Source organism: Spermophilus citellus (assembly GCF_964194105.1).
Source record: "Spermophilus citellus genome assembly, chromosome: 2".
In the NCBI taxonomy this organism is placed as follows: domain Eukaryota; kingdom Metazoa; phylum Chordata; class Mammalia; order Rodentia; family Sciuridae; genus Spermophilus; species Spermophilus citellus.
In genome coordinates, this window is record NC_138183.1 from 8,709,476 (window position 1) to 8,731,418 (window position 21,943).

Genomic DNA, 21,943 nt, shown 5'->3' on the forward strand with positions numbered 1-21,943 from the left:
GATCAGCAGCCAGGACAGGTCCATAGAGGCTGACTTTCAGGGCAGGTACAGGGTGAGGAGAGGGCCCAGGGAGTACTCAGAGACTATCCTGCATGCCTAAATGCGTGATAAGGCTGGCAGGGAGCCAAGCCTTAAAGTGAGAAGCCTTAAAGTGAGATGATCATCATAAATGCCTGGCACAGTAAGCAGTTACTCACTGCCCAAGTGACAGACATTATGGTATTTACTTATCAAAAAGCCATAATACAACTTTATTCTTAGGTGGTCAAAGCCAGAATGAAAACAAGATATGGTCATCCACTCAGAGTGAAAAACAAAGCTTTTACAAAATTGACAGATAACATTTATTAAAACATGTCATACAAAAGGGCATGGTCTCTTCTATAAGAAGAAATATTAAACAGTAACATTCAATTAAGAAAAACCATGCTGTGCACCAAAGACAGCAATTATATAAAGACAAAACTATTCAACTTTTGCAACACAGGCATAACATTTCACAAATACCAATAAGATATGCACCTAATGATAATCTGCTTATCATTAAATGGTTTTGTGGCCTACGAGTCACCTGACTTGCATAAATAAATTTTCTGGAAGAAACATTGGGAACCTCATAAAAGGAAAAAAGGCAGCAGCAACTGACATGACACAGGCTTCAAGCAAAAAAAAAAAAAAAAAAAAAAAAAAAAGTCACATTTCCAAAATGTGTTCCAGCATCTTCCCATAGGGCACAATCAGTAGAGATCTGAAATAAGAAACTTGTACCTTTAAATATGTAAGTAGCAAAGGAAAAAAACAAAAACAACAAACCCTGGTTTCACTGAACAAAGTTAGTTACTCATGAAAGCAACCTAAATCACAAAAGTCAGTGGCACAGAAGGGGGCTGGCGTAACACATCCCTTGGTTTCTGGCACTCCTAAAGTATCAGAGAGTTTACAGGAACAAAAATGAGTGGATTTACTGAAGTTGCCTTCCCCACCCCTACCTGAGGCTGCAGCACACCCTTCTCAGGAAAGCATAACCTTGCCCCAACTTCCCTTCTGCAGCAGCTCAGGGTGTGCCAGTCTCTGTGGGAAGGAGCCACAAGGCTTTCCCAATAGTTAGCAGCCTGCCTAGGTCAGTGTAGTTCAACAAATGCCCAGTAGAATAAAGGGGACCCTTTGGGGTAGACTTTTAAAACAAGGGCCGAAAGAGACTGGGGAAGGCAAGATCTAGAAATGGGACTCAATGGTATGAGGCTCAGGAGAGGCTGGGGGCAAGCCCTGGCATCTGAGTCACTGCAGTCCTTCCATAGCTAGATATCTGCTTTACCAAGTAGATTACTATGATGTGTCTTGTCTAGAGCGAAAGGCCTAGTCTTTGCAGAATATTAAATGCCACTGGTGGTGCCTTGAAGCCCTTTCCCACTGGGATGAGAGAAAAACCACAGTTAAGACTCAAAATAGGGGACAAATACCTTGGTTATAGGCCATTGAATGATCCCTGAAAGACTGTTTGGAAAATGTTACTATCCAAACACATTTGGAAGGATAAGGATTTCCTAAAGCTGTGTCTGGGCTGAAGGAGAAACTGAGGGTGGGGAGGCAGGAGTGCAGGATGACCTCCTAATCCTGCAAAGCAGAGTCCACCAATACTGCAATTCCATATCCAGGCTAAGGCTGACACCCAGCAACTCACAGGGCCTGGCTGACCCATAAGCAACCCCCATTTTTACCAAAACCTGAACTACCACAAGAAACTTTAAATAGCAGATGTGAGGACCTTATTTAAGTTCTACATTTAGCAGCTGATGTACATATAAGGATTTCAGTAAGATACTCCTCTCTTCAAACACATTAAGTCACAGCACAATTGTCTGCTTCCAAACTGCCACCCAGGGACTGGCCACACTCCTGGCTGAACAAAAGCTCTTTGTCACAACTCAAGATGAGGGTGCTGATTCAGCAGAACTGAAGGGTCATTATTTTCCCAGAATATTTCAGTTTTACATCTCAGACCCTTCTCTCCAAATGTGCTAATACTCAGTTCAATATAATGTTTAATGGGAAATGCACACCAAACTTTCTCAAAGGGGAGAAAATGTCTTGCTAATACCACAGGAGTGGTGATCAAGCTTTCGGCAGAACGGAATGGCTTCACTGACTCAGTATGGATATTAGTAGGAGCAATAAAACAATTTCTCCTCACACATAAAGGCTAGGATCATATAAAACTCACTGGCCTCTAACATGAGAAAAAGAGAAGGAGCAACTGAACTTGATTGTTCAGTCACATCCTCACAATTCCATCAGTACACAGAAAAAGGCCTGCTAACTGGCAGTTTCAACACTAAGAGAAGATGATATTAAGGTGGCAAACAACCAAGAGGTAATATCTAGTTTCTAGGTTAAAAAACAATATATATTTATATTTATAATAAAATTTTAAATACAAAGTGCTTTTTATATATCGAGAATGATACAGTGTTAGTGAATAGATCCCTGTTTTGTAACCTTTCTAGACAATGCTCAACAAGTAAACATCTTTGTGTTAGGAGCTTGAGGATCAGAGGCCATTGCCAGCGATGTCTACCATGTTAGATCAAAACCAAACTTTTTAAACAAAATTCACCCAAATCCAAGAAAAATTATTTTTATTTTAAGAAAGAAAAATTCTACTTAGAAATAAGAGACCAGTTAAGTTTATGGAAAGATGACATAATAGTAGCACCCTGTCCTACCCTGATAATAACCTCAGGTACATTACACAGCTTAGGAGCATTCTGAGTATACACCTTCTTTTGAACCTAAAACATCTGACCAGCTGGCAGAAAAGGTCTCAGAATAGCTGCTTGTTTGTTGCTGGATATAGCTGTGTGGACTTGTCAATTTATGCACTCATCTGCAACCTGGAAGAATGAACCTGTAGAATATTTGGCTAAAATTAGGACTCCTTCCCTCTCTTGACACACATTGCTGCACTCAAAAGAAACTGGCAGCATTAGCTCTGGGTAGCCTTCTAAGAGAGTATCCCCCTCTTCCACCAGTGTATATTCAAGACTCCTCATGTGCAGTGTTTTTCCCTCATGTTTAACCTTTCACTCGTAAGATTCTGCTTCTCCTCTACTGTCGCTCTGACAATAGGAGTGCCATGCAGCACTGTTAACTCCTAGAGCTCACAGGTAACTCAGCCAAGACTTCTGTTCCTCCTTCCTGTGACCTACGGTCACCGGCTGCTCTTGCTGGGAAGCACCATAATCTAAGATGGAGCAACAACTGGGGTACTACCTGGCACAGAGGTCAGAGTCACAGCAGGCTAGATGTCACTTAACCGGAGTAGATTTCACTGCCTGGATGCTACATTTAAAAAACAGGATTTGGGGCAGCAAACCAATTAGAAACACCTATCTCTGGCACCCAAAAGAATTACAATTAGAACAATTCAAACTCAAAATTAGTATTAAAATACAAAACTGTGCCTTATTAAGAGTTTGAAACATTGTGACAGTCGCATCTTACAGAAACTGAAGCTTGTACCATAAGTTGTTTCAGAATGTTTGTTTTAGAGTGTTATCCTCTCAGGATCTCCATAGTTTTAGTTAAAATACTCTTTAGAAAGAATGAAACCAAAGAGAGCTCTGTTAATCAGTTTCTCATACTAGGAATCACATTATTTGTAGCTTTTACATAAGTAGCATTTCATTCAGTGAAGCAGCTACCAAAACAAACATTTCCTAAGTATCTATAGTTAAAGCAAAATAAAATTTCAACATGACCTTGTAATAATGAATGATCAAAAACTGCTGCCACTGCAATGGAACTGGTAGGCTGGAGTCCAGTTCCAAGTACAGGTGTCTCTATTACCAAGTCCACCTGCTTCAAACACAACTGGCTTGAAGGTTTCCCTTGCCAGCTGGGCAGTGGGTTAACTTATCCCCATCGCCCATTTCAGGCCAAGACTGAAACATACAAAGTTGAAGAATTAGATTTTTTAATTGGCCTACTTAGAGCTGGTCTTTCAGAAATATCTTCCTTTTTTTTTTTTAAGCCTCTCTCATAATAGCAAGTAGCACGCATCATCTGTGCCCAGATTTGCATTAATTACCATAGTTTATTTTTGTGCATGCCACTCAAGGGCCAGATCCTATTTTTAGTTAGCCTCAGTTGTATTCTGCTCAGCCTTTGCAGCTTCGTAGGACTTGGTACAAGAAGTCACATGCCTGTGGAAACTGTCCCTCCACATAAATCTCTTTGCACAGATATTACACTCATACGGCTTAATGCCTGTATGAATTTTCATGTGGCCCACGAGATGGTGCTTCATTTTGAATTTCTTACCACAGACACCACAACCATAAGGCCGAAGACCGAGGTGCATGCTCATGTGTCGATCTCTCTGACTCTTGTGAGTGAAACTTTTCCCACACTGACAAGGATACAGCTTGTCAGTGGCTGAAAATCCTAAGTGGGAAGCTTCTTCTTTAATCCCTGTCACCATTTCAATATTCTCACTATAGCCTGCTGCAAGGGCAGCCTCCTGTCTGTGCCCAATGAGATTCCCATCTGACCTCTCTCCAGAAAATTCTTCCATGGAAGAGCCATAGAAATCCACCTGCTCATCGTAGTTACTTTCATCAGCCTGTTCGTCAAACTCTGCTTCCACCTTCTTCTCCCCAATGGGAAAGTCCTCCTCCACACCCGAAGGCTGCACCGAGTGCTCTGTCTGCATGGTGTTGATGGACTCGGTGACCTGGTGCTCATCGTAGGCTGCGTGCACATCCATGCCCTCGCAAGCCTGCTCCAAGCGCTCAGGCTTCACGTGGATCCAGCGTTTGTGAGCCATTATGCTAGGCTTGCTATACATGGGCCGGGTGTAGTGGAACTCAGCACTGTCACTGGCTCCCTCCTCCCCATCCTGGCTTGCCATTTCAGTACTCAGCCGGTCATGCTCCGTCGACGAGTTGCTGGGCAGGTATTCATGTTCCGTGAGCTGAGACGACAGCTCATCTTTGGTGCTCTCCTCTTCATTCTCACCATCTCTCAGTTCTTGGGCTTTGGGGAAATCAGTGTGGCTCCCAGAACCCAACTCAAAGCTCTCTACCAGGCCATTGTAACTACTGCTGCTTGGAGACTGGTGGTCACTGCCATGATTTAGCTTCTGACAAAGGACTGTAGGGTTTCCCTCTAAAACCTCAGTGCATTTGTCCACCACATGCCACATCTGGAGGAAGCTGGCTGCTGTTAAGTAACTAACGATTTCTGGAGCAGGCATTACTAGGCGTCCTGTATAACTAGAGAGGAGAATGTTCTCAAACACTCTTGGGTTCATCACATCAGGCAAAACAATTCTCCTGCTGTTTTTCAGAAGTACTTGGTCACAAAAGTAGGGTGAACTGGCAGCAAGAACAGCTTTGTGTGCCCGGAAAATGTGGCCTTGAACAACAATGGAGACGTCACATAATTGTCCTTGCTGGCGCTGCTGGTTCAGTTTCTGCAGAATGGTGCTAGAAAAATCAGGAAACTCGACTCGAAAAGAGTTTGTTCCAGGCTCCATTTCATCACAAATCTTGTTTAGTACTATAAGAGAAAGAAAAGTTAGTACTAATTCCAGCCAAAAGAGACACTTATTCTATACCCTTCTCCGTACCTAAGAAAACTAAACAAAGTTCCAAACATTTAAAAAGGCATTTAAACCTTTAATACATAGTTTACTTTGTTATGAAAAGTAAAGCTGGAACCTAGCCCTTTTCCTTCCAAATAACTAGCCTATTTTCCTAACACCATTTATTGAATAATTCATCTTTTCCTCAAAAAGTTCAAGTATCTATTGTGGAATTCTAAACAACAAGACTTTAAAGAGAGTTCTACAGAAATAAATGCCATAAATGAGGTTATGGAAAATTGAGTAGGAAGCTCTTCCACCAACATAATAGAGAAGCTGGAAAATGATGATTGGGATCACTATTTCAGAACTCTGAAAGTGATCAGACACAGCAATGAAGAGAATGCTGGACAAAGAGAAAGACTGCTGAACTCAGAAGAAAGCAGTGTGTGCACCCACCATTCCTCAGCCCTGCCACACCTGGTGGCAAAGAGACCTGCATTCCTAGAGCAGTGGGCTGATGCCAGGTTGCACAGTATGGAGCCTGTCCTCCAACCAAGTGGGGCTGGGTACTCTGGCTAGCCCGGCAGACCTGCACAGGATTGTTTTGACCTCCTCATGATACAGTGACCTAGCCCTATTACCCAGTACCTCAGAGTGACTTCCCACTGGCATCTATCATAAGATTTAAGAACAGATGGACCTGGACCCAGAGAGAGAGAGAGAGAGAGAGAGAGACAGACAGACAGACACACACACACACACACACTTCAGGAAATCTCTAGCAGGTCACAGGCTGATTGCATATATAGCAGAATGGAAGCTTCAGTGACTGCATGCAACAAGGAATACAGACTTTGCAAAATACTTGGGAAAGTTCCAGACAACTGCAGATTCAACAAGTAGCAACAATAACAAAAAAAGTCCCTAAGGAGGAGGAGAATCTGATTTCGAGCTACAACAATACTCAAAATGCCAGATCGCCACAAAAAGTCACAAAGCATGCATAGTAAAAGGAATATATGGCACATTCACAGGAAAAAATAAACCATGCTGAGGAAACTGAGACACTGACTTTTACTATGGTTTCTAGTGTCCCCCAAGAGTTCATGTGCTGTAAACTTCATCCCCAAATTAATATGCGAAAGGTATCTGGAGGTGGGGCCTTTGGGAGGTAATTAGCACGGTGTTAATGCTTCATAAGAAGATTAAGAAAGATCTGAGCTAGCATATTTGCGGTCTCTGTCTTGCCATGTGGTTTCCCATCTCATGTTATGACGCAGAAGGAAGGCCCTCACCGGATGCCAAACAGATGCCAGCATCATGCTCTTGGACTTCCCAGCCTCCAGAACTATGGGCCAAATAAATTTCTACTCTTTATAAATTACCTGGTCTTGGGTATTTTGCTATAGTAACAGAAAATAAACCAAGACATAATTACTAGTCACAGATGTTCAATCAATTGTTTTAAATATGCCCAAAGGACTAAATAAATCTATGAATAAAGAACTAAAGGAAATCAGGAGAAAAACATCAATAAGGCAATAAAAATTATAAAAAGGAACCACATATCAATTGTGGAGCAGGAAAGTACAATAGCTGTGTTGTGAGCTGAATTGTATCCTCCCCCGCCAATTCATATGTTGAACCCCTACTACCCAGTACTTCAGAGTGACTCTAATTGGAAATACCTTTAAAAAAGTGATTAAGTTAAAATAAGGCCATTTTGGTGGCTCTACCACAACATGACTAGTGTCCTTTTAAGAAGACGAGATTTGGACACAAAAAGAGCCATCATGGATGTACACATTTAAAGAAAAGACCATGTGAGGCCCAGGTGAGAAGGTGGCCATCTACAAGGCAAGGAAGAGGCTGCAGGGGAAACCAAACAAATCAGCACCTTGATCTTGGACTGCTAGGAAGTCAGAAGGTAGTGGGATGACATCTTTAAAATACTAGAACAGGCACAGTGGCACATACCTGTAATGGGGAGCGACTATGGAGACTCAGACAGGAGGACTGTGAGTTCAAAGCCAGCCTCAGCAACTTAGCGAGGCCTTAGGCAATTTAGTGAGACCGTCTCAAAATAAAAACATAAAAAGGACTGGGGATGTGGCTTAGTGGTTAAGTGCCCCTAGGTTCAATCCCTGGTACCAAAAAAAAAAGGAGAAAGGCATTTCCAGGTAAATAGAAACTAAGGGAATTCATTACCAGTAGACCTGCCTTATGAGAAATGCTAACAGGGGTCCTTTAGGCTGAAACATAAGACTCCTAGACTGAAAATTGAAGCCACATGAAACAACAATACTGGCAAAGACAAGTAACTACTTAAGTAAATATAAAAGCCACTATTATTGTACTTTTGGTTCATAATTTCTCTTTAAACATGATTTAAAAGAAAAATGCACAAACCAATAATTATAAAACTATGTTAACAGGCACATAATATATAAAAATGCAATATGTGACAATAACAAAATGTAGGCAGAGGATAGGAGATAAACAGGAGCAGAGTACATATGTTGAAAATATTTGATATTACTTGAGTTAGGTTGTTATAAGTTTAAAATGGTCATTGTAAACCTCAAAGTAACTAAGAAACTAACTAATTGAAAAAGCATGTCACAAAATAAAAATAATATGGTATATTACAAAAAAAAGGAAAAAAACCATAAATATTAAAGTGGGGGAGAGACAGTAATAGAGGAAATGAGGCAGCTAAAAGATAGAAATAAATCCTTATCAGCAATCACTTTAAATGTAAATGGGTTAATCTCAAGAGAGTGGAAGAATAAATTTAAACATATGACTTTTTTACATGACACTTTAGACTCATTTTAGATATGAAAATACAAAAAGTTGAAAGTAAAAGGATAAACAAAGAAATTCCATGTAAAGAGTAGCAAAAGGAGACTTAGGATGGCTGTATTATCAGAATCATCAGGTTTTTAAGTCAAAAGGTTACAAAAGACAAAAGGACCTCATACATTAAAAAGATGTCATCCATCAAGAAGGTATTCTACAATTATAATCATATATACAGGACTCCAAAATCATAAAAGGCAGAAATGGATAGAATTGAAGGGAGAAACATAATTTTATAAGTGGAGACTTTAATGCCCACTTAAAAAAAAAAAAGATTTTTTTTTAGTGTTGACAGACCTTTATTTTATTTATTTACATGCAGTGCTGAGAATCGAACCCAGTACCTCACAAATGCCAGGCAACTGCACTACTACTGAGCCCCAGCCCCAGCCCCAGCGCCCACTTTTAACAATGTTCGTAAGGGATATTGGTATTTTTTCTACTCATTGTTAAAAGTTAGATATTGATGTTTCCACTTATTATTGTAAAACTATAATTCTCCCTTCAATTTTATCCATTTTTGAATCCTATCCAGATACTGCCAATCAAAATCTGAACCATATTATAAGGATCAATCACCATGATCAAGTGGGTTTTATTCTTTGCTATGGTTTGCATGTGAGGTGTCTCCCAAAAAGCTCACAAGTGAGACAATGTGAAAGGGTTCAGAGGGGAAATGATCGTTGTGACAGCCTTAACCCAATCAGTAAAATAATCATCTGATGGGATTAACTGAGTGGTAACTATAAAGGCAGATGGGCATTGGGGTGTATATTTGTATCTGGCAAGTGGAGATCTCTCTTTCTGTTTCCAGATCATCATGTGAGCTGCTTCCCTCTGCCACTCTCTTCTACCATGACTTATGTTCTGCCTCACCTCGACCCTTAAGAGATGGAACCAGCTTTCTATGGACTAGTCTCTAAAACCAAATAAACTTTTCCTCCTCTACAAATGCGCTGGTCAGGTCTTTCACTCACAGCAGTGAAAAAGCTGACTAAAACATTCTTGGAATATGAGGATGGTTCAACATAGGAAACTAATTAATATATCACATTAACAGAAAAAAAGGGGGGGGGAAGTTCCACATGATCATCTCAATTGATACAGAATATTTGACAAAATTTAACACCCTGTCATGATAAAAACAGTCAAGAAACTGACAGCCCTATAGAAGAAAACTGTCTCAATATAACAAAAACTGTCTCAATATGAAAATCCCACAGATAACAACATATTCAACAGTGAGAGAAAAAAGCTTTTCCTCCAAAATCAGGAATAAGACAAAAATGCCTGCTTTTACCACTTCTATTCAACACAGTATTGGAAGTTCTAGCCAAAGCAATTAAGCAAGGAATAAAGACATTTAAATTGGAAAGGAAGAAGCAAAAATTATCTATGTTCAAAGCTCACATTGTTTATAGAAACCCTTAAGATTTCACATATAATTGTTAGAATGAACTCAGCAAAATAGCAGAATACACCATCAACACAGAAAAATCAGTAGAGTTTCTATACACTAACAATGAAGGACCCAAAAAGACAACTAAGAAAAATAATTCCATTTACAATAATATCAAAAAGAATAAAATACTTGGGAATTTACCAAGAAGATAAAAACAAAACTTTTATACTAAAAACTACCAAATCTTGTGTAAGAATTAAAGAATCAGAAAATAAATAAAAAGACATCTCCTGTTTGTGGGCTAGAAGATTTAATATTGTTAAGATAATAGTATTATCCAAAATGATACATGGATTTGTTACTGTTTGGATCTGGAATATCCCTCAAAAGCTTATGTATTGGAACCATGGTCCCCAAAGCATCAAGATTCAGAAATGGTGCTTTTAGGCAATGACTGGATCATGAGGGCTCATTTAATGGATTAATTTATTGATAGCAGAATGAACTACTGAGAAGGGGGAAACTAGCTAGAGGAAGTGTGCCCTAGAAGGATTTATCTCCATCCCCACTTCCCTGCTGCCATGAGCTGACCAGGCTTCCTCCACCATGCCCTTCTATCAGGATGCTTCTGCCTTACAGCCAGCTGACAATGAGCTGAAAACTCTGAAACTGTGAACCAAAATAAATCTTTCCTCCTCTAAGTTGTTCTTGTCAGGTATTTTGGTCACAGTGATAAAAAGCTGACTAACACAAGATTCCATGCAAGTCCTATTAAAAACCCAGAGGTATTTCTGGCAGAAATGGAAAAATTTTATCCTAAAACTCATATAGAATTTCAAGAAATTCAGAATAGCAAAACGATGTGTGGAGAGGGGGACCAGGAGAACAAAGTTGGAAGTCCAATTTCAGAATTTACTACAAAGCTATAGTAATCAAAATAGTGTGGTATGGGCAAAAGATGAGCATAGAGAACAATGGAATAGAATCGAAACCCAGAAATAAACCTTCACATCTATGGCCAATTTGAACTGTGATAAGGGTGCTAAGGACATTCAAAGGGGAAAGAGCAATTTTTTGAACAAACAGTGCTGAGGACTCTATATACCCACATGCAAAAGGACCTCAAAGGCTGGACCCTTACATTATGCCATTTATAAAAATAAAGGATCAAAGGCTTATATATATATTTAAGAGGTGAACTATTAACTCTTTTTCTTTCTTTCTTTTTTTTTTAGAGAAAGAGAGAGAGAAAGAGAATTTTTTTTTAATATTTATTTTTTAGTTCTTGACAGACACAACATCTTCGTTTTTTTGTATGTGGTGCTGAGGACCGAACCCGGGCCGCACGCATGCCAGGCAAGCGCGCTACCACTTTTTTTTTTTTTTTTTAGAGAGAGTGAGAGAGGGGAGAGAGAGAGAGAATTTTTAATATTTATTTCTTAGTTCTCGGCAGACACAACATCTTTGTTGGTATGTGGTGCTGAGGATCGAACCCGGGCCGCACGCATGCCAGGCGAGCGCGCTCCCGCTTGAGCCACATCCCCAGCCTGAGCGCGCTACCACTTGAGCCACATCCCCAGCCCACTATTAACTCTTAATATGGGCAAAATTTAAATAAAGTAGACTTCATCAAAATTAAAAATTTGGGGGCATCAAATGATACTATCAAGGGATGGGGTACAGCTCATCATGAGTCCCTCAGTTTGGTCCCCAAAAGTTAAAAAAAAAAAAAGATGCATCAAGAATGAAGACAACCATGGGATGGGAGAAAACATTTACAATCATATATATGACAAGAGTCTAACCTAGCACCCAGAACATATAAGGAATTCATCCTACAACTCAATAATTAAATGACAAACCAATTAAAAAGTGTTTCAAGAACATGAATGGATATTATCTAAAGAATACAGACAAATGGTCAATAAGCTTAAGATGTCACATTAGCCATTAGGCAAAACCAGAATGAGAAACCACTTCACTCCTACTAGGATAGCTATAATAAAAAACAAACAAAAAAGAAAAGGTCCTGACAAGTCCTTTGTGCTGACAAGCACAAAGGTGCTGACAAATGTCCACATACTGCTGATGGAAATGTAAAACAGTACAGCCACTTTGGAAAAGTTTGGCAGTTTCTCAAAAAGTTATACATAGAATTACCATATGCTTCACAAGTCTACAGCTAGGTATATACCCCAAACTACAGGGATTCAGATACTCATATGCAAATGTTCACAGCAGCACTATTCACTACATTGCCAAAAGGTGGAAAAAACCCAAGTATTCACCAACAGATGAATGGATAAGCAAAATGTGGTATCTCTAAATAATGAAATATTATTCAGTCCCAGAGAGAAATGAAATTCTGATGTTCTACAACATGAACACTGAAAACATGCTCACTGAAAGCCAGACACAAAAGGACAAATGTGAAATATTTTTTTTTTTTTTAAAGAGAGAGTGAGAGAGGAGAGAGAGAGAGAGAGAGAGAATTTTTAACATTTATTTTTTAGTTCTCGGCGGACACAACATCTTTGTATGTGGTGCTGAGGATTGAACCCGGGCCGCACGCATGCCAGGCGAGCGCGCTACCACTTGAGCCACATCCCCAGCCCCAAATGTGAAATATTTAAAATAGGCAGATTAATAAAGATAAATATGGTGGGTTGGGTTGTGGCTCAGTGGCAGAGCACTTGCCTGGCATGTGTGAGGCACTGGTTCGATTCTCAGCACCACGTAAAAATAAAATAAAGATATTGTGCCTACCTAAAACTAATAAATAAATAAATAAAGGTCCATCTACAACTTCAAAATAAAAAAAGATAAGATTACAAGGGGGACTAGGAAATGAGGAGTTATTTCTAATGGGTGATAAAATAATTTTCAAAATAGTAGGGTTGGTTGCACAACACTGATTGTAATTAGCACCACTGAATTGTACACTAAAAAATGGTTAACATGGGGTTGAGGATGTAGCTCAGTGGTAGAGTGCTTACCCAGCATGCACAAAGTCCTGGGTTTAATCCATAGCATTAACAAAAAAAAAAAAAAAAAAAAAAAGGTTAAAACATATTTTTTAACTGTGTCAAGGTGGTAATGATCCTTGAAGTTTACTAAGTATCTGAACTTTGCCCTTAAATTTGGGTAAATGTAACATTTCTCCACATTCTCTGACATTAGTAACATATAAAAATCTAAAATTCTCTTATAGGTTTTCCTGCTGTCTAGTAATATTTACACACTCACAAGCAACTGTAACTATATTGAGTACAGTTGCTGTTTCAATTGGTTAGAAGATTAACTCACTAAAAATACCCCGTAAAACACACAAGGAATTATGGGGAAATACTGTTGTCCTTGGAGAGTTTAAATCTGGTAGAGCAGATAAAACACATTTATACAACATTTTATGCAAGGCAAAGCCTGATGAAAGTACCATAAGAGAATCACAGGGGCTGGGGATGTGGCTCAAGCGGTAGCGCGCTTGCCTGGCATGCGTGCGGCCCGGGTTCGATCCTCAGCACCACATACCAACAAAGATGTTGTGTCCGCCGAAAACTAAAAAAAAATAAATAATAAAAAAATAAATAAAAATAATTAAAAAAAAAAAAAGAGAGAGAATCACAAATCCACAAGGAATTCAGAGGGTACCTGGCATATGTCCCATTATTATACATTTTGGTGTCATCAGAGTAAAAAGACAACTTGAAGACAGGCATATAATTCTTCTCATCTACCACAACCTTACAGAAATATGGAAAAATTCAACTGATTTCTAAAACTTAGGGAACAGTGTTATCTACATGGCACAATCTTTAAGAAATTAAAGATACAGTGGATATGGATCCAGATTGAAGGGAGACATTGCAACTTCACTTCCTGCTCCAGGCAATCCTGGTATAGTAACAGTAATTCTCAGGGAGGATTAGAACACCCCTTTATTTGGAGAGCCCAGAGCTTTTAAGCCAGGGTAGGGTGGGCCATGGGATAGGCAGGTGCTACAGATTGACAACATTCAAAAGTGGTGATATTAGGATCTCATAGGTTGCACATTGCCTCAGCAAGAAAATATCTTAATCAGAGGGTTGGGGCTTAGTCATTCAAATGACCATCCATCATTTATCAGCAGGGCCTAAGAGACAACTGAGGCTCCTATCCTAGTATCACAATTTCACCAGTTCAAAAGAAAGTACACAGAACCCAAGCCCTCTGGAGAGTGCCTGAAGCCTAACCCCCATCCCCAGCTATTCCACTCAAACTAAACCCTGCTGTCAACATGGCTCAGCCCTACATCCAGCTTATGAACTAATTAAAAGTTGGTTCTAACAACATTTAGTGTGCAATGAGGGACACAAAACAATTCACAGAGGAGTAAAATTTCAGTCCTGAACAGAATGCTTCCCTCAAGAATAAAAAGAATACAACCAACAAGGGTCTGCAAATAGATTCTACAATATCAAAAAAGAAAACGACAAGGAATAGGCAAAAATACACTTCTTAAATTGATGTTTTCCATCAGCTTTAAGAAAACACAGTCTCTTTGAAGTATAAGGAAGATGAAACAAAATAGTGGAATGATATGAAAAAAGAGGATAAAGAAGAAATTTATACAGGTCACAGAGAACGTCAATAAATTTCTGCCCCAAACAAAAATACACAGGGCACATTTGATTACATGTGATTACACAATGTAATAAAACTAGAAATGTTAAAAGTAGTGGGGAGGAAAGAGGCAAGAAAATAAAGGCAGGAGAAAATCTGCTAATAAATGTTATATGAAATCCTAGTATCAAAACTAGACAACAGAGGAAAAAACTACAAGCCAGGGCTGGGATTGTGGCTCAGCGGTAGAGCGCTCCCCTCCCACGGGCAGGACCCAGGTTCCATCCTCAGCACCACATAAAAAAAATAAATAAATAAAGGCATTGTGTTGTGCCCATCTACATCTAAAAAATAAATATTAAAAAAACTACAAGCTAGTCCCATTTATTAACATAGAAAGTAAATGGTAAGTTATATGGCATTCTGATTTATTTGCTTTAATCCTCATGGCTATAGTGCACTGAGTATGGTACACTGAAGAAACTGAGCTACTGGTCCCATTACATGGAGTGTAAGATCTTACATTATGGTAAAATTGCCATCAAAAAGTAATTTCAGGGGCTGGGGTTGTGGCTCAGCGGTAGAGTGCTCGCCTCACACGTGCGAGACCCTGGGTTCGATCCTTAGCACCATATTAAAAAAAAAAAAAAAAGTGAAATAAAGGTATTGTGTCCAACTACAACTAAATATATATATATATATTTTTTTTAACTAAAAAATATATATATATATATTTTTTAAAGGTAATTTCAAGAGGCCTGGAGTTGTGGCTCAGTGGTACAGCGCTTGCCGGGGAAGCACCACATATAAATAAATAAAAAGATCCACTGACAACTAAAATATATTAAAAAAGAAAAATAAAGCAATTTCAAGAGATCTCCTTGGCTTTCTTCCGGTTAAGACCAACCCTGGCAACGAACAGATCATTACCTGTACTTTCTTTTACAAGTGGTAGTGAGTGGTTGGAAGAAAAGATGAATGGGATTACCCTGTTGAAGGCTGAGTTTGAGCATTAAATGTGGGCACTGGGGGAGCACTGAGAAGTTCAGAGTGACATGCTATAAAACATGGTTCAAGAAGGTTAATCAGATGATGGACTAAAGCAAAAGGAAGTCTGATGGAGAGGCTAATTAAAGTGCATATGCACACACACACACACACACACACACACACAGTTGCCCCCATTATCTGAAAGGGATTGTTCCAGAACCCCCTCAAAATTCAAAATCTGTGGATGCTTCAGTTCCTCATATAAAATGGCATCATAATATTTGCATGTAACTTATACATGTCCTCAAGAATACTTTGGATCATCTTTAGATTATTTATAATACTGAATACAATGTAAATGTTAGCTCAATGGTTTTTAAACTGCATTGTTTAGGAAATAACAAGGAAGAAAAGTCTATGCTTGTTTAGTATGGCTGCAATTTTTTTCTGAATATTTTCAATCTGTGGTGAATTGAAACCATGGATGTAAAACTCACAGATACAGAAGGCTGACTGTATATAGGACAATGTCTAGGCAAAGCACTTGTCCATTTGTTAGGTCCTTTTAATATTTATTATACAGAATAGGGAATAGAGACCAAGAGGCCCATTTTATTTGCCTAAGGTCATTGTATGGTTTGGATCTTCAATGTCCCTAGAAAGCTCAAGTGTTAGGCAATGCAGGAATGTTCGAAGGTAAAGAGTCATAGCCTTATCAGTGAATTAATCCACTTAATGGATTAATAATATAAATGGATTACTGGGTGGTAACTATAGACAGGTGAGGTATGGCTGGAGGAGGTAGGTCACTGGTGACCCGCCTTGGACTGTATCTGTCCCTGAACCCCACTTCCCAGTCCTGGTTGCTATGAGCTAAGCAGCTCCCCCACCCCATGCCCTTCTTCCATGATGTTCTGCCTCACCTCAGACATAAAGCAATGGAGTTAGCCAGTGAAAGAGTGAGCCTAAAATAAACTTTTATTCTTTTAAGTTGTTCTTGTCAGGTATTTTATTCACAGCGATGCAAAGCTGACTAACACAGTCACATATCTAGTAAATTTACAGTACTTGTTCAGACCCAGTATAGTCTGAGAGGTGGAATGGTACGGAAGGTAACAGTGAATACCATTTTCATGTATAGCCTAAACAATCTATAATTTAGGTTATAAATAATATATTCATACATTCCAGAGACTTCATTAGCCTCAGACTTAATTAGATATTAGCAATTTATTTTACCTTGCGCATAATTAAAAAAAAAATCCAACAGCAAGTTTTTCTAAAACAAATATACCAGTCTCAGTTCATTCTCTCCACCCTTCATGATAGCCATCTGGCTTTTTAAAAGCAGAAGATAAAGGGCAATAATACTGAAGAATCCCTGAACTAGAAGACCTTCAAGATCCATTCCAACTCCTATGAATTTAATAGTAGTCACTATTTATTATTCGGCTGAGGAGGTGTATATCGAGTTTTATGCACCATTTAAAAAAGAACTAAACATTCGAAAAGCACAGATATGGCAATATAACAGGAAAGCCAGGCCCACCAGCTACTTGTCTTGAAGCCCTTCAGAGATTTCTTTAATCAGAGCATATGGTAATTTGCATGCTTGCTATAGAAAGCACATTTAAACACAGTAAATGTTGCTTTAGTAAATTTAAAGTCTGGCACAAATGTACAAAAATACCAACACCCCATGCCTACCAAAATTCTTTACATTAGCCAAATGCTTTACAATCTACGAAGCACACTATGTAAACTTGGGTCTTGAACACCTCTGTTCTACCATCATACTCAATTTAAAGAGAAGTAAACAGAGTTCAGATTAAAAGACTGTCCCTGGTTACCCTTCTTATAAGAGGCACGTGAAGATTCAAACAGAAGTGTAACCAAATCTAATAATCTCCGATTAAAATTTAAAAAATTTCCCCAAAATTAAATGCTCTATCAGTGCAAAGTATGGCAGTGATTGGCCTTTTAAGTGTGCAACATCTCCTCTTCAGAAGAGAAGAATCATCTGGTCTAAAGTCATTAAGAATCTTGACAAACTACATCATTATTTTTGCTGAAAAGAGAAACAATTACAGTAAATGGTTTTAAAATTTGTATCAAAGGCAACTTTATAGCTTACCTAATGTAAAGCTGTATTCCTGGGATAAAGTTCCTTATGCCATGGCCATCAAAAAACAGTATGAATGAATGAGGAAGAAACATTCATTTCTCGGTTTTGCTTCAAATTAAATCACATCGACTTCTGAAAGGAAAAATTATGTTGAAAATGTAAGAGATGTTGGTGCCACCAACTCTGTACATGTGCCTCCCTAGTAAACACTACTTCTGTGAGTAGCAGAAAGAAAACTAATAAAGACTGGTGTTTTTGGTTGGATGAACTTTCATTCTGAAACTTCTTAGCTTCTTCATTTGTATTTTTTATTTGATTTTATTTACCTTCTTTGAGAGAGTCTTGCTATAGTCTCACATTACAGTCTTTGATTTGAGATATTGTCTTGCAAAAATAATGCAGAGTTTCTATCTATTCCTTGCCTAATTTCCTTTAATGTTAATATTTTACATTACTATGGCATCTTTGTTAAAAGTAGGACACCAGCAATGGTCAATGCCTATAGTTTTGCAGAATTAAAATATTTTTTGGGGGAAGTGATGCAGCTTAGTGGCATATACCAGGCTCTGGGTTCAAGAAAATATTCTAAAATAATAAGTATCCTTTAGAGGAGTACTTTTGGTCTCCTGACCATTGTCAATAAGCATTCTTGTATCTTTTTCTAATTGGAAAACTTGAAAGAACTTAATAAACTCAATTTTGATTTTTTTACAATAGTTCTTTTTTAAAATATATTTTTAATTGTAGTTGGACACAGTATCTTTATTTTTTATTTTTATATGGTGCTGAGGATCGAACCCAGGGCCTCGCACATGCTAGGCGAGTGCTCTATGGCTGAGCCATAACCCCAGTCCCTCAATTTTGATTCTTAAAAGAACAAGCCACCTACTTTATATGAAATTTGATTTATGACTCCCTTCAATTTTAAATCACAGCTGAATGTCTTAAAACTTCTAAGGCAAAACATTCCCTTAAGGTAAACTTTGAAATTCAAAAGAGAAGATATTGTTCTACAGGCTAAACCTCCAGTTATGTCATTTTTCCATTATACTTCAATCAAATCAAGGGTTTTTATGTTTTGTTTTTTATTTTTGGTGATACTGGGGATAAAACCCAGAGGATGCTCTACCACTAAGCTACATCCCCAACCCATTCTATGTTTTATTTTGAGACAAGGTCTTACTAAGGTACCCAGGCTGGCCTGGAACTTGTGATCCTCCTGTCTCCTGCATCTGCCTTCAGAATAGCTGGGATTACAGGCCTGTACCACCCTACAAGGAGATATTTTTAACAATACCTTCATATGCAAGAGAATTCAGGGTAAGATATTCAATAGAAGTACTCATTTCAATAAAATTATTAACTACATATCAAGATATAAAAGTTTTTTCTCAGTAATTATGAATAAGACAAAATTCTATTTGCAAATAAGGTGAAAAAGAAAAGTTCATGAAAAATGAATATAGAGCACTGAGTCAACTGATTTTAAGAAACACCCTTTTTCATATTTTAAAATGTTTGAAATCAGGATGTGATCACCAAATGGCAGTTTTAATAGTTGTCACTGCTTTAGATAATGCTAGAGTGTTTCTGATGGCACAAAGGATGATACCATGTGGAAAAACTATGGATATACCTCTAGACTGAAAAGCATTCAGAAAAGCTGGGGTTAGAATGTTAAGTTTAATGAGCACTTATTTATTTAATGAGCAACTTATTTTTACATATTTTCCCCTTTAATACATGCATTAGAAAAATGTATTGACATAGCTTTTTTAAAGTCTAAAAAAGTCAAAATGTTTCCAATAAGAATAAAATAGTCCAAAAAGATAGCAAAGAGTTTTGTTACAGCTTAACTGTAATTTAACTGGTAGTATTTTTCTCTCCTTGGTGATACATAAAACAATTGATGGCATTTAAGATTCAATGAAATATGATACTAATTCAGCTGTTATCTTATTAGAAAGTTTGATAAACTACCCTAAAGTCAAACTGAAAGCTTAAAGAACAAAACACAAAAACAAAGGCATCTCCCATAAGAAATAGCACATAATTTTGTATTATGGTAACAAAAGGGCTATTTTTTCCAACCTTACAAGTTTTCTTCATATAAAAAGTAAAATCTTTTCTTAAAAGTTTCCTCCTTAGGCAGATTTCTGCACTGATTCTGAAGAAGGTGGAAGGAGCAGAGCCAGGATAGGAATCTGCTGCAAACAGAAATCTTGAAGATTTAAACCAAACTCTTTTTCAAAGGCCCTCAGGTTAACCCACTGCTGTGAAGAGTAGGCCTCAATAAACAGGTTCCACTAATGTTCCCAACAAATTTTTAAAATATATTTAAAAAGAGCATACTGGTTTCAGGAGACTCCAGTGAGTACTTTTTGTGTGTTTATTGTGTAAAATATAAATAACATAAAACCATTTAAACCTGTAAGTGTACAGTTCAGTGGCATTAAGAATCTTCACAATGCTGCTCAACCATGAGCACAATTCATTTCCAGAACTTTTTTATCATCCCAAAAACTTTGTATCCATTGAACAATACTTTGACTACAGCACAGCCTACTTCCTATCTTTATGAATTTGCCTATTTTAGATCATTTCAGAAGTCTCAAACAATATTTGTCCTTGTATCTGGTGCATTCCTCCAATGGTACTTTGGTAAAACAGCGAATGATCCCTAATTAACAGGTTTCTCCTTATTTAACTGGGCAGTGGCACAATCTCTGAGCTACGCACATAGCTCTCCTAGAAATCTTTCTACCCTTCAGAGATCCCCAAAGGCAGAAGATCTCAACCTGACCCTTCCTCAGCTTGTAGAACGGACTTGTTGACCAGTTCTAACTCAAGGAGTAGGCTCCAAAGAGCCCTCGAGGGCATGGGGGTAGGTGGATAAAGCAAAGGGATGTAGGGCGCTGTGCACGCCTGGAAAAACCGTAGGCAATAAAAGGCAAAAAGATTCATCAAGCTGCTTTGGTCCTGAGTTGGGTCTCCTGTCTGTCCACCAGGTGCTCCCGCACCCTGACACTTGTTTAGGGTGGGTGGCACCTGTCAGAGCTAAGACCAGACTGCGGTCGAGTCACTGAGAATGTCACCAGTGCAGGGAGTTTCACGGGGTCATGAGTCACCTTCATGGCTCAGAGATCTGGGCAGGCCTGCCCCGCCCCGCCTGGACAAACCCAGTAGGGAGAATCAGAAACGAGAGAGAAAGACACAAAATCAGCAGAAAGTTAGAAACAAACAGATGGCCAAAAAGGTCAGAATGACATCCAAGCCGAGAATGAGAGGAAGAGCTGAGTGGCAGAGACAGGGTCAAGAAACAGAGAAGCAAGAAGACAAAAATAAAGACAGGGTCCGGACACACAGAGACAGCTCAAAGAGACAAGGTGGGGAGAAACACCAGGTTGACAGGGGCCACGACAAGACACAAAAAGGCCAGGTGACAACAGGTGATAGAGACAGCCACAGGGGTGAAACAGAGGGAAACGGAGATCAGAGAAGTCCTGGCACAGCCCCTTCTCTAGCCTCGACTCGCCAGGCCTGGCCTGGGTGGCTTGAACCCCAGGCCGCCAAGCCGCGCCCACCCGCGCCCCGAGAGGCCAACGGACGGACGGGGGCGGGATCTCTAAGCGCCCGGGCCCGCCGAGCTCCGCTGCCGCGGGGTGACCTTGGAGAGAAGCTGCCCGGGGTTGGGGGGATCTCGGTGTCGCTGTCTGCGCGCCAGGAGGGCCAGAGACCCCGGGAGTCGGACGTGGGGCGCTGGGACTCCAACCGCCCGCGCGGCTTCAGCATTCCGGTCGACGGCATGGGCCCGAAGGGGACGGCGGCGCGCGCGCCAGGGCCTGCGAAGTCCTCAACCCTCCCCCGGCTCTTCCTCCTCTCGTCCTCGCCTTCGGTAGTTCCGACGCCGCCATACCTGCCACGGGCTCCGCGCCTCACGTCCCCCGCCCGAGGCACCCTCTCAACCGCCAGCGCCAGGCCTCTTCAAGCTGTCGCCCTCCGCGACAGCCTCAGCCTGCTCCTCCCGCCCCCGGAAACGCTTCTCGGCCCCGCCCCCGAAACCGCCAGTGCTTCCTGGGGTGCGTCAGCGAGAGAGCGTGGGCGCATGCGGCATCCCGCTCGGGGCGGGGCGTCAGGAGCGCACGCCGAGGTGTCTGCGCCTGTGCGGTGCTCAGTAGGATTTAGGGAGTGAGTCTACTGGTGGAAACTGGAGCAACGATTCTGGGTTCCAAACCCTTTTAAAACCTTGACCTATTTCAGGTCATCCAGCAGACATGTCAAAATCCGTGTCAGCCTCCAACAACGCCCGATCCGCTGTTTGGTATATCGTAGATGCTCAGTAAATACTCATTGAAGGGACCAGTGTTCCCCCTCT

The 21,943-nt window shown here is 39.8% G+C and overlaps 1 protein-coding gene across 2 annotated transcripts; it reads right to left on the bottom strand.

The window, feature by feature from the left end:
* Positions 1–320: 320 nt before the first annotated feature.
* ZBTB43 (zinc finger and BTB domain containing 43) lies at positions 321–21,625 on the bottom strand. 2 transcript variants are annotated; one of them, XM_081281026.1, is made up of 3 exons: positions 21,485–21,625; positions 17,578–17,700; positions 321–5,559 (listed from the first exon to the last, which is right to left on the bottom strand). In XM_081281026.1, the coding sequence occupies exon 3, from the start codon at positions 5,534–5,536 to the stop codon at positions 4,133–4,135; it is 1,404 nt and encodes a 467-aa protein (XP_081137152.1). In that variant the 5' UTR covers positions 5,537–5,559; positions 17,578–17,700; positions 21,485–21,625; the 3' UTR covers positions 321–4,132. The 2 variants fall into 2 exon arrangements, with proteins under 2 accessions (XP_081137152.1, XP_081137153.1); XM_081281027.1 differs by lacking the exon at positions 17,578–17,700 and having other exon boundaries at positions 21,485–21,608.
* Positions 21,626–21,943: the final 318 nt, after the last annotated feature.